Source organism: Chionomys nivalis, chromosome 6, assembly GCF_950005125.1.
Source record: "Chionomys nivalis chromosome 6, mChiNiv1.1, whole genome shotgun sequence".
Classification (NCBI taxonomy): Eukaryota; Metazoa; Chordata; class Mammalia; order Rodentia; family Cricetidae; genus Chionomys; species Chionomys nivalis.
In genome coordinates this window covers 84,741,466-84,758,350 of record NC_080091.1, presented here as the reverse complement: position 1 = coordinate 84,758,350, position 16,885 = coordinate 84,741,466, and the positions used below count along the sequence as shown (strand labels likewise).

General features: G+C 34.8%; 1 protein-coding gene across 1 annotated transcript in view; it reads left to right on the top strand.

Moving 5' to 3' along the window:
• The window catches only part of Uba6 (ubiquitin like modifier activating enzyme 6), a 69,044-nt gene that overhangs the window by 14,370 nt on the left and 37,789 nt on the right, over positions 1 to 16,885 (top strand). The window contains exons 7-15 of the mRNA XM_057771473.1: positions 706 to 786; positions 2,120 to 2,242; positions 2,380 to 2,503; positions 5,756 to 5,859; positions 7,351 to 7,413; positions 8,254 to 8,330; positions 8,988 to 9,054; positions 12,932 to 13,075; positions 14,437 to 14,504. Coding sequence (XP_057627456.1) covers positions 706 to 786; positions 2,120 to 2,242; positions 2,380 to 2,503; positions 5,756 to 5,859; positions 7,351 to 7,413; positions 8,254 to 8,330; positions 8,988 to 9,054; positions 12,932 to 13,075; positions 14,437 to 14,504 — 851 coding nt within the window. The remainder of the gene's footprint in view (positions 1 to 705; positions 787 to 2,119; positions 2,243 to 2,379; positions 2,504 to 5,755; positions 5,860 to 7,350; positions 7,414 to 8,253; positions 8,331 to 8,987; positions 9,055 to 12,931; positions 13,076 to 14,436; positions 14,505 to 16,885) is intronic.

The window sequence follows — 16,885 nt, the reverse complement described above, 5'->3', positions numbered from 1 at the left end:
ACCATAGACATAGTTTTTAATTAAAAAATATTAATAGTTATGGCTGAAAAGATGACTCAGCAGTTAAGAGCTCTGCCTACAAGAAAGCATTTGGACTCAATAAGTATAAATTAATTATATTAAAATCTTGTTTTCACACCTACTAGTATCACAGTGTTAATAAAAAATTAACCATTGAAAAGTATTTGTCTTAAATAATATTGTATAATATATAAATTGTTAATATGATACATTAATAATAATTCAGTAATGCTAATATTAATGTGAAGCAAAGCTATGTTGTGAAACTGTTGAATGCAGAAATTAGAGATTGATTACCAAGATCTTTTAAAATTACAATTATCACTCTTTCAGCTTGTCTGAAAATAATGTTTTGGTGGCTATATTAGTGATTGCAGGACAGTGACAGAAATCTCAACCTTTTTTGGGAGACTGCAAACACAATATATGGTGTTAAGGTTTGCTTCCAATTGTGAGACCTTTGTAGTAAAGGAATTTATTTAATATGAGTATATGTTGTCTTTACTTTTATTTTCCATTTTGTACTTCTATAATTATTAATCCTAGAACAGAATACAACATGGAATAGTAACTATCTTGTGAGGATACCTATAATTCTTTGGCAATTAGAATTGACATGCTTCTAATTTGAAAGTTGTATTTTATAAAAGTAATTGTGCACTTTCTGGTCTTTATTCTCAACAGTGCATAGTATTGACTGAGATGAAACTGACATTACAAAAGAAGATCAATGACTTTTGCCGTTCTCACTGCCCTCCCATTAAGGTAACATAATTTAATAATGAGATGCGTTTAACTAAAGGAAGAATATTTTTAATATTAAAACTTGGAGCTTTTCACTGTTATATAAATAGTCTATATGTGTATGGTCATAAGTAAGATTTTTTTAAAAATAAACTTTATACCTTAAAAGTTTGTAAGTAGCCAAGCATATTGGTGCAAGCCTTTAGTCCCAGCACTAAGGAGGCAGAAGCAAGCAGGTAGATAACTTTGAGTGCCAAGGTGAGCCTGGTCGACATATCAAGTTCCAAGCTAGTAGTAAGACCCTGTCTACAAAATACAACAAAGAAAAAACTTAGAAACAAACATGCGCCAAATTAACAAGGTCCAGGTATTTAAATCTCAGTAAATTCTACACAGAGTAGCTACTCTACGGCTGGAGACCTCCATGCTGGCTTTTACACTTTGGCTGTAGAATGTGCTATCTACCACCAAGAACAAATATCCATGATGGTTAGAACTGGAACAATTAGCTTTATCTCTTTCATAACTTTGTCCATTGACTTCTTTCAGTCCTTCCTCATCCTCCAATATTTATACTTCATGTTCTCTTTTCTATGTGTTACCTTGTCCCACTGGCACATTTATTTACATATTAGCATATATTATTGGCTACATAATATGTGTGATTTTTCTTCTGAGAATATGTGACCTTTCTTAGTATTAAACATTTTAAGTCCTACAAATTTTCTTAGTATTAAACATTTTAAGTCATACAAATTTTGTGACCTCATATTTTTAGAACTGAATAAAAGCTGTAAGAGTTTTAAGCACAAAGAAATAATATCTTTAAAGATTTTTGCGATGGAGACAGTGCTGTTATTATAAAAATTACTTTTCATAAAGCAGTTGTAATTGTGTTAAAGAACCTCATATATACCCTTAATGGTTTGGTTTGCACTTTGACCTCTGTACCTTAACACTAACTTCTTATTTCCACTAACTAATGCTTTTGGTTAAGTGTATGCTCATTTCTGTCTCATTCTATAATGAGATTTCATTATAGACCATTAAACCAAGATAACTGTTTCCTATGTATTGGAACTTGAAATTTATGACCAAGCCAGATTTTTTGTTTCTGAAACAACCTGGAGTAAGCAATGGGGATACAATGATTGTACTTTTCTCAGGTAACACTCACCAAATACCACATTTCTTAATTCCCAGACTGATCTATAGATGACTCATTGTATACATGATTATTTTTACATTTCAGAGAATGTACTTCATTATAAATGAAGTTATCATGAAATGTCATAATATAATTGAGGTAAGTTTTTTCCTATTAACATAAGCAAATTTATTTTTCTCTTTTCAGTTTATTAGTGCAGATGTACATGGAATTTGGTCCAGGTTGTTTTGTGATTTTGGTGAGGAATTTGAAGTTTCAGATACAACAGGAGAAGAACCAAAGGAAATTTTCATTTCAAACATAACGCAAGTATGATTATAGTAATTGATTTTAATAAAATTGTTAGGTATAGGCTGCTTTTAATATTTATAGACCATTACTTTTAAAAACTTGCAAATAGTAATAAAATATACAAACTTGGTTGTCAATGGTACCCTGATTTTTAGGCTAATCCAGGCATTGTCACGTGCCTTGAAAATCATCCTCACAAGCTTGAGACGGGACAGTTCCTAACATTTCGAGAAATTAATGGAATGACAGGTTTAAATGGATCTGTACAACAGATAACTGGTAAGTAATGTGTGTAATTAATTTCCTTTTAGTTATTCAGCATATTTATAATCATACTTTACTCAGTGTTTGGAGCGCATCGCCTTGGACATGAGTCATATCTTTTAGCCTCAAATCATTTTACAAGGGAAGATATGCTAAGCAGAGGTATTATTAAAAGGAAGAAAGTAAAGAAATACACTATGAGAATATACAAGTTGAAATTTTAAATACTAACATTTAAGAAGACAATTATGAAAAATGCTAGGTGAGCAAAGACTCCTACTTGAGCCACCTCCTTTAGGAGTGTATAAAGTCGTGTAGGATTTGGTCAGTGAAAAAGATTGTCAAAAGTGTGCTGTGTTCCGTGGCTTGAATAAGAGTGGTTTTATAAGCCAACAAGTTTGGAATCTTTTTTTTCCTTGTCTTTTTCCTTTTGACAGACTTAGAGATTATTGCTCAAAGGAGAGAGAAGATACTAAGAGCAGAGCTTAGAGAATATTCATGTTTAAATGGAAAGATGGCCAGACGTTTTATCTGGCCCACTTGAGATAATTCATATCGGTGTCAATCTACATAATTTGTGTTCTACCTTTAGTTGTGTTTAACACATAAAGACAGTGCTAGACAGCGTGGAACTTAACCTTGTGTCGTGTTTATGTATTTGAAGGAAGATGACTCAGTTTTCTCTTTAGAGATTTTGATAAATAGCAGTCATGAGTGGTTGCAGCAGTTGACATAATGGCCCTTTAGTAAGGGTCCTCTTTCTCCACATCCTCACCAGTATTTATCATCATTTCTTTCACTTTTAGTTTGTTTGTTTTGTGACTCTGTTTTAATTCGTAATTCCTTGATGACTAAAAATGGTGAACACGTTTAAAAATATATATTGCCGTATTTTTGATTTTTTTTCTTGAAAGCTGTTTAGCTCATTGACCCATTTATTGAGTAACAGTTTTATAGGTTTTTTTGTTTTATTTTGTGTGGTTGAAATTATGTATTCTCAATATTAGCCAGTTGTGAAATAAGCTATCAGATAACCTTTTTCTCCTCTATGGGCTCTCTGCTCACCCTGCTGATAGCAAACTTTTCAATTTGATGTTTGAGTACATCTGTCTTAAATGCAGGTTCAGAACATGATGAATTTGTATCTGTTTAAGGAAGCTTGATAATTTAGGTTTATATTTGCTTACATTGGTGATCATGTAGTGTTGCATTGTGATAAGATCAGATTCTTGGAGCTGCAGATATAGGAAAAAGTTGCCTGATAGCAAAGAATGAAGTTTTTATTTTTTATTTATTTTGTTTTGTGGGGGTTTTCGTTTCTTTGTTTTTGTTTTTCAAGACAGGATTTCTTTGTGTAGCCCTGGCTGTCCTCTAACACACAGAGATCTGCCTCTCTGAGTTTTGGGATTAAAGACGTGCATCACCACTGCCAGGCAAAGTTTTTTACTTTAAAACACTTTTTTTAACCAAAAAAATTACTTTTGAGTGAAAGTTGTTAATTGAGCTGTTGTTAAAAAGCTCAAATTTTTACATTTGTTACTTGGTACTTACTGCCTTAAGATAGTTTTGTTATATGCAAAAAATGTTAAATTGCTAAAAGTAATACATGTTTATTGTAGAACAGCATATGTGTATATACTATATATATAAATATATGTGTAAATATGTATACATGCATTAAAAATAGGATTGGGTGAACACCACCTTAGATTTCTTCCCTTCTCAAAAAAATTAAAAAAAGGAAATAAGCTTGGTGTCTGCTTACTTTTCTATTTAATGTATTATTATTGGCCACTTGCTCATATATTTTTAAGTATTATAAACTTATGTGGTAAGTATAGAGGAACTTACTGTTTAGGTTAATTTTTGATTATTAAATGGTCCAATAACAAAGTAGATTGAGAGTGTAAAGTTTTCACACATCCTTGGCTATTCCTCCTCTCAATAGTTCTCCATCCATCACGGGTTTATTCTGTATCAGTAGGAAGTTTGCTTACACTTTCTTGCACAGAAAGTCCCTGTGTGTTGTAGCTTTTTGCATTTTCATATTATAAATGAGTTTAAATATCTTGATCTTTGGTTGGCAATGTTTTCTTTCTCTTTAATGTGAATCGTATGTTTTGCTAGTTTCCTGCTGAGCCACTGACTGTCTTCTTAACAGTTCCCAGGACTCTTTAAAAGGAAACTGCAGCCAGACAGTGGTGGCGCAGGCCTTTAATCCCAGCGCTCGGGAGGCAGAGGCAGGTTGAGTTCAAGACCAGCCTGGTCTACAGAGCTAGTTCCAGGCTCCAAAGTTACAGAGAAACCCTGTCTCGAGAAAAAAACAAAAAAAAGGAAACTGCATGAAAGTAAAGCTGCCCAGCAAAGTCAAAAGATAAATGCCTAAGTAGGAGTACTACTTGACATTAAAGTTTATCTTAATGCTGATCATGAACATTATTCTTTAATAATAAGTGTCTCTTGACTCTGCTGTGGAAGCTCTGTTTTCATGCAATCTGTTCTTTTTTTTTTTAATCACAACATGATTTCCACATTTTGAGTGTTTAAAAAGAGCCTCCTCCTGGTTCTAAAAGTAATTTTTCTCCAGTGTTTTTATATACATTTTTAAAGTTGGCATCTTTTTAATATTTAAAATTCTTAGCCACTTGGGATATTTTCTCTAGTGGTCTGCTTTCTTAAAGATTTATTAAATAATCCTATTTTTCTCCACTGGTTTAAGGTTCTATCCTTATTTACCACTTTATTTTGTTTCTGTGTACTTGAATGTATTTCTCAGATCCTCAGTTTTTTCCTTCGGTATGTTCATGTACCAGTAAAATTTTTATTAGCATGATCTAGAGATTTTTAATATATTTTAATATTTTATAGTAAGAACCTCAAACTTTTTTTTTTTTTTTTATTAATTTTCGAGACAGGGTTTCTCCGTAGCTTTTTGGTTCCTGTCCTGGAACTAGCTCTTGTAGACCAGGCTGGCCTCGAACTCACAGAGATCCGCCTGCCTCTGCCTCCTGAGTGCTGGGATTAAAGGCATGCGCCACCACTGCCCGGCCCTCAAACTTCTTTACTCTCTGGTTTTCCTCAAATATTTTTAAGTCCCGGAGCCCATATTGGAAGAAATACTTGGTATGACCCCTAACAAATTGCCAACCCTGTAAAAAAGAAAAAAGATTTGTTTTAGAATCTTACTTTTATAAATAGAGAATAATATCTTTGTGATAAAACATCTTAAAATTTAAATACCCATGTGTAATGTTTATTTTCCCCTAGTGGTGTCACCGTTTTCCTTCAGCATTGGTGATACTACAGAACTGGATCCATATTTACATGGAGGCATAGCTGTGCAAGTGAAGACTCCTAAAACATTTTGCTTTGTAAGTATTTTTGTTTGTTTGTTTTAGAAAAAGAACAACACAAAAAATAAAATGCTTACTTAATTCAAATTAGCTTAAAAAACAAACTGTTCTTTTTTTAAAATTTATAACCAACTTGAAAATATAAACAACTTAGGGACACACTGGTACTATAAAAATCACATATTGAAAAAAGGCAGGGCTGTGACTCACAAACTTCCTTAGTATGTGTAGCCCTCTATGCTGCAGAATTAGGCAGATATATATATATATAAGCTTATACAATTTTATAACTAGAATAACTTCTGTATATGATTGAGGTATGTGGTTATATCTGAAAGGAGCTATACCTTCCTAAATAATGAGTTTAATCATAGAAGTAAAAGATAATGTATTTTCAAATTGTTATTCTTTTATTACTCAATTGTTAATTCATGTCATTACAGTTTTAATCTGTATTATGTTTGAAATTTAGCATAATCCCCTTGATGATTTGTAGTGAAAGAAAATCATTAGCTGCTAACTTGAGTATAGACTCTTGTCTCTTAGAATGACAGAGCACCATGCATGCTGCCTCTCAGTGACGTGTAGCATGTCTTAATTGCCAGGCTGTTGATGGTGGTGATGTTAAAGGCTTTAGGGAGCTTTTTCACTTTCTGAAAGTTTTAGCTTCTTTAATTTTGTTTGTTTTTCTTCAAGACTTTGCTCAAATCAAAGTAAGCCAATTAAAATAGGGGCAGCTAGTCAGGTTTGCTTCTGTATAATTTCTGTTGCTCTATTCCTAATTAAATAATTTTGTGCATCAAATTGTTAATTTCAATTTTTTTCATTTCTTTGCCTGTGTATTCTTACCTTACACCCATAAGGATTGCAACTCAGAATACGTACCCAAGACTTACTAGGCATAACTAGTCTTAGTTACGTGATGATATCAGAATACATGGTAGCTTTTACATTAGAACAAAGCCTTAAACCAGACTGGTGACACATTGCATGAACATTTGCCAGTAAAGCTGATGGGACAAAGAGATATAATATAGGGCACACTGAAGCCTCCAGGGCCACCAGGACAGAAGAAGAGGTGTTGGAGAGGCAGGAAAGAGGGAGAAGCAATGAGATATTTATGTTGTTGTTTTGTTTTGTTTGTACTTGTTTACTGTGTTTTGTTTTCTTTTGCATGGGTGACTGGCAGGAACAAGGGGAGGATATGGGGGACTATAGGGAAACCCTGAGGTAAACAGAATTGGGGTGCATGATGTGAAAGTTGCAAAGAGTCAATAGAAAAGTTTCTTTAAAAGATTGGAATTGTAAAGATTTTCACTAATTCTTCTGAAGTCGCTATGTAGAACAGCCGGGTTTTGCTGCAGTAATAAGATATTAGTGAACAATGTGTCAGTCCAGCCTCACTCATATTCAGCCCCGGAGAAAGATGCTTTGCTGTGAGTATGCTGACATATTTTGTGAAATAAATTACTCAATTTTCTGTGAAACAATACTGTTCTTTTCTCTTAGGAATCCCTGGAGAGGCAGATCAAACATCCCAAGTGCCTTATTGCAGATTTTAGCAAACCTGAGGTAAATATTTACTTTGCAGGTAGTAGAGTTGTAGATGGGATTTTAAATTTCTATCATTAAATTATGTTAGAATAAAATGAGGTTGTACTTCAGTGACCTGTCAACTTTGATAATTAAAAAGCAATTTAGTACTGGGTAGGGCGTTAATACAAGATTTTCTTAGCCATGCTGTTTTTTAGACATTTATTCATTTTGTGTGCAAGGGCGGTGGGAGGTGGGCAGTCGGGGTGGCACAGCACCTGATTAGAGACTGAACTCAGGTCAGCCAGGCCTGGCGGTAGGCCATTTCACTGGTCACAGGGTTTTATGTGGTGCAAGAAGAAACAACCTCAAACACATGTTACATTCCACTTTATATCACTCGATCTGAATTTTTTAAAGTAAGAAATTAACAGTTTCCAAATTTATAAACCCTTAATATGAAAAGATTAGGTGTTCTTATATAAATGCTTTTTGGAATGGTTTTAGTTTTGATTTTTTTAGGCAGGGTCTCTACATAGCCACGGCTGCCCTGAAACTCACTGTGCTGACTAGGCTAAAGAGATCCGCTTTCTTACCTGCGTCCTGAGTGCGGGGATTGAAGGTTTCTGTCAGCACACCTGGCTGTACAAAGGTTTTCCTTTGTTGTTCAGCTAATGCTGCATGTGAACACCTAGTAAACTCGAGTCATTTGGAAATGTCTTAAAGTACTTTACACTCTTGAAATCAAGTTATTTAACTTTTCTATGGCATTCATCACATACTTTTTATTGTGAGGGTGAAAGTAAATAATACTTGAAAAAAATTGCCCTAGTCCATAGCACTTAACAAATGCTAGACAATTTTTCCTGTTTCAAATAGGCACCTTTACAGATTCATGCCGCTATGCTTGCCTTGGACCAGTTTCAGGAAAACTACAATCGTAAGCCAAATATCAGGTAATGCTTTTCGTTTAAGGTAACTGTTCTCTTTTTTATGAAAACTGCGTAAACATACCATTGAGGGTCACTTATTGGTAGGAGTGGAAAAATCAGGGTGTAAGAATCTTATCATACTGCATGGGAGCTTTTTATATTTGAAGACTTTAAAATCTATAACTTTTAAACCAAAACCCGCTGATGTTGAACTGTTAATCTCTGGTAATATTTTCTAGCCTAAATCAGAAATTACAAAAGGTTTCTTGCCTTATAGGTTTAAATCTAAATCTCATGTGCTGTCTTAGAGGACCATGTTTTGAAGTAATAGATTCATAAGAGAGTAACTTTGAAGTTAGCTTGAAACACATTGTATTTTAAGTATTTTTTTTTTTTTTTTTTTTTTTTTTTTTTTGGTTTTTCGAGACAGGGTTTCTCTGTGGTTTTGGAGCCTATCGTGGAACTAGCTCTAGTAGACCAGGCTGGTCTCGAACTCACAGAGATCCGCCTGCCTCTGCCTCCCAAGTGCTGGGATTAAAGGCGTGCGCCACCACCGCCCGGCCACATTGTATTTTATACTAGTAGATTTTCCCTTTCTTATTTATATATGTATCTTACGATTAGTTTTGAATTGGTGGCAATTCAAGATTGAAATTGAGGTATTTTGTTTTATAATTGTAGATGTCGGCAAGATTCAGATGAACTGTTGAAACTAACAATATCTATAAGTGAGACACTGGACGAGAGGGTAAATACTTACAAAATTGTGGTTGACTGAGTTTTGTTTATAGCTTAAATGTTCTCTGTGTAAATATCTCCCTACATTCAGACCTCCCTGTGCTGCCTACTGATTCTCTGTCATTAAAACTAGTTCTTTGCTTCATTTATTTTACTTTGTGTATCTATAAAATTAGATTAACTCGCAAGGTGTTGTGGACATTACATAACTTGGTTTCATAAGGTTTTTAGAATACTGTGTGGCATTTAATTCTTATTTGTTGCTTTTGATTTTATAATAGTGTTGGTTTTGTTCTGTGAATACAAATTTGTTTTAAAAATTTCTCCTATAAATACATACAGATTTTTATATAGACAAATATTTTCATTTCTCTTGTTAAGATACCTAGAAAGATATTACAGAGTCATGTAATACATGTAAAAGAAGATGATTAAAATGAGAAATTGCCCCTTTTTTGAGACTTTGTAGCCCTCTCTGGTCTAAAACTCAAATGTATGTACACCATCCTCAAATTCAGAAAGATTCACCCCTCCTTACCTCCTGGTTGCTGAAAATAAAAGGGTACACTTTATGCCCACCCCTGTGTGTTCTCAAAACAGACAGTTTTGCTTTCTCACAAGATCTGGCTCAGTTTCAATTGCAGCAACCTCTTCAGAACTCTGTATTTCCTTTCTGATATAACAGCGTTACTATTTGAAAATGTATTGCCTAGATTTGATCTGCATTTCACTAAAGTAACAGTGAATTTATGCGTATTTTTATATGACTATTGTACATTTTTAATTATTTTATTTTTTAATGATTAGAGTTTCTATAATTTTTAGCTTTTGAGTCTTTTTTCAAACACATTCTATAAATATTCTCTTTTACTTATTTATCCTTTTTTCTAATAGTTTATGCCCATTTATTTCTAAAAACTTTAGAGTTTTGCAGTTACAACTTCAATCCCAGGACTTTATCATGCAAGGCAGGCACCTGCCACTGAACTACCTCCACAACCATGAATGTTAACCAAGGCCACAAAGTTCTTTTGTGCTCTTCTAAAAGTTTTATAATTTGGCAGGTTATAGTTTTCTTAAAAATCTTGTGGAACTCATCAGTATAACAGCTCCTGGGCTTTGTTTTGTTGGGATGCTCATTTACTTCTGCTTCACTCTGTCTGCTCATTGTATATCCACTTAGTTGCTTTTGTATCCTCTTGGTTCTATTTTGATAAGTCATAGATATCTAGAAATGTATTCATTTTTTCTAGATTTCTTAAATTGTCAGTATATTTTTTATAGGTATTTCCTATTCCTCTGCAATTCAGTTTTATCTGTGTAACACACTGTTTTCTTCTCTAGTTGTAGTGATTTGAGTTTCCTCCCCCTCCTTCCTTTTGGTTATTTTGGCAGTATGTCAACCGTTTATCCTTCCACAGAATCAACTCTTCGTGTCATTATTTTGATTTCTACTGTGTTAATTTCTGGTCTGCATTACTTATGTGTGTAGGTGAAAGTTTCTGTCCCGGTCCTGTAGTCATTCAGTCCCAAACAAACACACAGAGACTTTTATTAATTATAAACTATATGGCCTATCGCACAGGCTTATTACTAACTAGTTCTTACAACATAAATTAACCCATTATTCTTATCTATGTGTAGCCACGTGACATGATACCTTTTCTCAGTAAGGCATTCTCATCTTGCTTCCTTTGCATCTGGCTGGTGACTACATCTCATCCCAGAATTCTCCTAGTCTGGTGCCCCGCCTACATACATATATATTCCTGCCTGGATACTGGCCAATCAGCATTTTAATTAGCCAGTACAAGTGACAAATCTTCACAGTGTACAAAAACATTATCCCACAACATCTGTGTTATAACTCTTATCTGCGTTACTTCTAGTACCACTTCATTTTCTTTGATTTCAGTTACTGGGTTGTCTTGCTGTTCATATTTCTGTGTTTATACATTTCACTTGTACATCTCTTGGGAGATATGTCTTTTTCTGGCTTTGTATGATGGTATCTGGGAATTCTTCTCTTGAACTCTTAATCCTCACTGCTGCTCAAGGAGAGCTGACCATAGTTATGCCAGTAACAATTCAAGAGCAAACCAGACGCATAAAGTTTTTAAAACAAGTCAATTAGAATACAAATTACACATCTAATAGAAGACAGGAAATACTTTAGGAATTAGGATGAGTTAAGATGTAAAAGTATTAAAAATTAAGAAATAAGATGGTAGAGAAAGGAAAAGATAGAAAGCAAGATATGATAGGAAATAGAAGGTATTGGTGTAGTAGATAATGAATTAAAACAAAACAACAGAACGGAGGAGGATGTTTCTTTCTTGCTGAAGGGTTAGTAGGTGGAGTTGCTTCTTTTTATTGCCTCAGGCTTATCATTTTGCAGTGTGCTTGATGTGGGGGACAAGAGTGTAGTAAGGGGCTGGAGAGATGGCTCAGCGGTTAAGTTCGTTGCCTGCTCCTCCAAAGGTCCTGAGTTCAATTCCCAGCAACCACATGGTGGCTCACAACCATCTGTAATGAGGTCTGGTGCCCTCTTCTGCCCTGCAGGCATACACACAGACAGAACATTGTATACGTAATAAATAAATAAATATTAAAAAAAAAAAGAGTGTAGTAAGTTCTTTTCTCTCCAGGGAGATTAGACTGGGACAAGCTGTCTTCAGCTTGGTCCTGACCTGCCCTTCTCACAAAGTCTGTGCTTCTCTGACTACTGCTTCCTGAATTCTTGTCTCTGCGTGCTCATACTGAGTAGTACAACAAGGCTGGAATCACAGTGCTCACACTGTTTCTCTCAGCTGAAGTTAGGACTTTCTGGTTAGATTTGACTGTTTGTTTGACATCAGAGGTGCTTTCCTGCTACAGGCACAGCCGTGAGAAATGCCCAAACAGTGGCTTTGTTTCTACAGTGTCTCTGGGGCTCTGAGATTGGGTAGAGAGCAGTCAGGCAGAAGCTTTCAGTGCTGGTGAAATACTTGCAGAGGAATCCTTCATGCCCAGCTCCCCAGCTGTGCCATCTGCTTCCTTCTGCAGTGCAGGTGGACCTCCCATCACAGGACATGGATCATACTGATTCTCGGGTTGCTTGCCTAGCCAGTGTAGATGGGGAGACCTTTGGGCTTAGAGATGTATTAACAAAAAACAACAACAAAAAGTCCAACTTGATTTTAAGAAAAAGAAGCAGAAGAAGACCTTTCTGAGGATGATTCTCAACCATTGTTCCAGGGAGCGAGTTCAGAACCACAGGAGTCCCTTCTGCACAGGTCATAACTTGGTACCTTCTTAAGAGGATTTCCCCTTCCCTACTGTTCTGCAGTGTTCAAAATGAGAATTCAGTGTTTCCTCACAAATCTAAAGTTTTAGTTTCTAGATGTATACCTGATATGTATATGTGTGTAAAGGTTATATATACACACAGCAAAAAGAGAAAATAGAAAACCTTTTTTAAAATCGTTTTTGTTCTGTCATTTTTGTTGTTGTTGTTGGTTGTTCTTATTCTTTTTTGGGTTAAAGTTTTTTCTTTAGTTTTATAAACTTAAAATTCCAATTTTTTTATGTAGCTAGCTTTGTAGGACTGTTCTTTTAGCAAAAACTATAAATTGTAGATAATCATTTTACTCTAAATGGTAGAATAGACTACAGTCAGAAAAGCGAATAGAGTGAATAGAGGCTAGTAAATAAAAAAGCTTCTTAAGGCAACATGAAAATTGGTATTTTTATCATGAGGTTAAGATATTTTTATTTAGGAAGGAAATCAAGTCGTTTGGGGGTTTTGTTTGAAGTTAAGTTCTAATAATATTGGTAATTAGTCATTGAAGTCACAGGTACCGTGAGAATACTGTTTGTATTGCTGTGGTCTGTGGTTTGTGTTTCAGCCTGAAGTGAATCATGACATTGTGCACTGGCTCTCGTGGACTGCTCAAGGCTGTTTACCCCCACTTGCTGCGGCAGTGGGGGGTGTTGCCAGCCAAGAAGTATTAAAAGCTGTGACAGGGAAGTTTTCTCCTTTGTGCCAATGGGTTAGTTCACTTTTTTCCTATTTCTTTACATTTTAAGTTGAGTATTTCCATCCATAATATGAACGTATTGTTAATTATAATGTTGTATAAATATATTAGAAAAGGAAAGTAACATAATTTCATAATTGAAATTCTAAAACTTAATTCTTTAGTCAGAACTACCAGGTGAATATATTTTGTCTGTTGGGATATAAACCAGTTGTTCTCTAAGATGTATTTTCTATCACATAAAATAAAAGTAAGTTTTCTATGCTATAGTTTTTCTTTCATTCACTTGGGCTCTTGAACTTGTTCTGTAGAAATTTTGCCATCACAAACCTTTAGGCTTCATTTTTGATATCGCCTAAAGATGGAGGATGTATGAATGGTATAAATATAAGAGCCATGTAAGATTAAAAAAAGTCACAAGCCAGGTGGTGGTGGCGCACGCCTTTAATCCCAGCACTTGGGAGGCAGAGGCAGGCGGATCTCTGTGAGTTCGAGGCCAGCCTGGTCTACAAGAGCTAGTTTCAGGACGGGAACCAAAAAGCTACGGAGAAACCCTGTCTCGAAAAATCCAAAAAAAAAAAAAATCACAAGCACTAAAAACACTCCATCTGTTACCAGAAGGAAACTGATTGGCAAAAACTTTGCACACATTCTTCAGATCTTTTCTGTTTGAGCTTTTAACATTGCACCCACACGTACCGTTTTCCTACTAAATTATTTTAAATAGATAACAAGTTGATTGGTGGAAGTTAACATCATATGAAATATAAATTATGCTATTAATGTAGTTATTTTATAAAGGTAAACATTTGGTTATGTTTAAATTTAAAATGAGTTGTTTATAATATGAGTAAGACTGGATTCTTTTAATTGTTATTGAAGTAAATTCTTTTTTGTACTAAAAATGTTGAAACCGTCTTCCTGGATCTTTTTTCTGTAATTATGTATGTGGTTAAAGATGACATAAAATATATCCAGTTGGAAAATAGGTCCAGAGTGGGTACTTTCTTCTCAAACTAATCATACTGCTTATTCAAATGTAACTAAAATTGAATAGGACTTCCAGAGGTTTTCTGTAGTTACGAAAAACAGAATTTGAGGTAAAACTTCCTCTGAAGATTAAAAAGCAAATTACCCTTGGGATGGATGAGTGACATGAGTTGAATTACATACTTTGTAACAGTTCTTTCAGGTTTCACAGGGTTTTTTTAAGAATATATATTATAAACATTTTTCTAATATTTTACATTGAATTGCCATTTTGTTATCTCTTATCATGATTAAATAACTATCAGAGAAAAGCAGGGATTTTTTTTTTAATGATTTAAGTTTTATGCATAGTTTTTTTTTTTTTTTTTTACTTTCTCTCTCAGTTGTATCTTGAAGCCGCAGATACTGTCGAATCCCTACACAGTCCTGTTCGTGAAGAGTTCCTCCCACGGTAATGCTCAAAATCTAATTTTTTTCTTAGTATCTCTTTAAGAAGCAAGAGATTCAGCAGTTTTGCATAAACATGTGTCTGTCTTAGATGTCTCTCCTCCTTATGTTTTTCTTCTTGACTTGTTTCTTCTCTGCCTAGTGGGTAAATATTATAGTAGTGTCATGATTTGTTAATACATGATCCATAGTGATAAGGAGTTTTAGATTTTATCCACTGAGAATAATTAACATTTAAATGTTATATTAGTGTAAAAGATTGATAAATGTCATTTTTTATATATAAACCATTCTCCATTTGAGGCTACAAGTCTTTTTCAAAATCAGTTAAAACTTTAGAGATTTTATTATGCCAGAAAACCACATCTCTCAGAGGTTTGCCTTCAGTTTAAATGAGTTAGTAACTCCAAATGCCTCCCATCGACTCTGCTAAGAACTTTTTTAAATATTATGGTCTTAGTAGTTCTTTTTCTTGAATACAATAGTTCCTCTTTATATGCAGTTTAACTTCTTGATATTTTAGTTACCTGTGAAATATCAAAAATTAAGAAATGGAAAAGTGCAGAAATAACTATTGATTAATTTAAATTGCATATAGGGTATAGAGTGATAATGCACACTATGACTAAGGATGGCTATGACTCATCCTTCTGTCTGCCCATAAATCCTGTAGATGTTATCTCTGTTGATAGCAGAGTTTCTCATGTTCAAAGTAAGCTTTATGGTTGTTTGAAGTGAACGGTGTGCTTCAAATGCAGTAGTGATGGTGCTGGCAGTGATAATATACCAAGGAGAAGAAAGTAACATGCAGTCTTTATAGGAGAAAATCAATGTTTTTAATCTAAGAAATCAAAAAACAGGTGTAAGATGGTATCTCAGAGTTTTTTTGATTTTCATTTAAGAGTATTAAACAATTCTTTAAGTGTATTTTAGCCATTTCTCTGTTTAGATCTGTGTCCCATTTTTTAATTGGATTATGTGGTATTTTGATACCTAGTTTTTTGAGTTCTTTGTGTATTTTGGAGATCAGCCCTCTGTCAGATATAGGGTTGGTGAGGATCTTTTCCCATTTTGTAGGCTACCGTTTTTTGTCTTATTGCCAGTGCCCTTAGCATTATAGAAGCTTCTCAGTTCCAGGAGGTCCCATTTATTAATTGTTATCTCAGTGTCTGTTCTACTGCTATCCTATTCAGAAAGTGGTCTCCTGCGCCAGTGCATTCAAGGCTTCTTCCCACTTTCTCTTCTCTCAGGTTCAGTGTAACTGGACTTATGTTGAGGTCTTTGATCCACTTGGACTTGAGTCTTGTGCATGGAGATAGATATGTATCTATTTCCCTTCTTCTACATGTTAATATCCAGTTATGCTAGCACTGTTTGGTGAAGATGCTTATTTTTTCCCATTATATGTTTTTGGCTTCGTTGTCAAAAATCAGGTGTTCATAGGATGTAGATTTATATCAATGTCTTCGATGTGATTCCATCCAACCACATGTGTTTTTATGCCAATACCAAGCTGTTTTTATTACTATAGCTCTATTCCGACCTAGGCCTTCTACATGTATGTATGTGACACTTATGTAGCTTGGTCTGTTGGTAAGGCTCCTAGCAGTGAGATCAGGACCTGTCCCTGGTACTTAATTGGCTTTTGGGACCCTGTTCCCATGCTGGATTTCCAAGCCCAGCCTTTATAAAGTGGGAGGAGCTCAGTCCTACTACAACTTGATCTGCCCATGGGAGGGCCTGCCCCCTTCTGAATGGAGACAGAGAAGGAGTGGGTGGATGGGGGGGGTGTGAGTAGGGGAGGAAGGAGAAGAAGGAGAGAAAACGGGTCCATATGTAAAATAAAGGAAAAAATATTAATTAAAACAAAAAAGCTTTACATTGAGGTTGTAAAGATTTGGTAAGTCTAGCAGGAGTAGTGGCCATGCACATAGTTCAGGACAAACCTGGGCATCATAAGCAAGACCCTGTCTCAACACAACTAAAAATAACTAAGCCAAAACTAAATTAAAACATAAGTTTTAGCTGGGCATGGTCATGGTGCACACCTTTATTCCTAGCATTTGGGAGGCATAGGCAGGCAGATCTCTGTGAGTTTGAGCCATCTTGGTCTACACAGTGAGTAATAGGATAACCAGGGATATACAGAGAAACCCTGCCTTGTAAAAACCAAATAAATAAATAATTTTAGAAAGAAGAAGTAATCTAACCACAACATTGCAAAGAAGTGGAAAGAAATGTGCTAATTTTTCTTTGGTATTCGGCCTATAGATATTACCACAGTGTGTGGTGTTATAAGTTTATAAATTATGTATAGTATAAAATTTAGTATGCTTAGGGCTCAGTATAATCCAAAGTTTCAGGAATCCACTGATGATCTTAGAA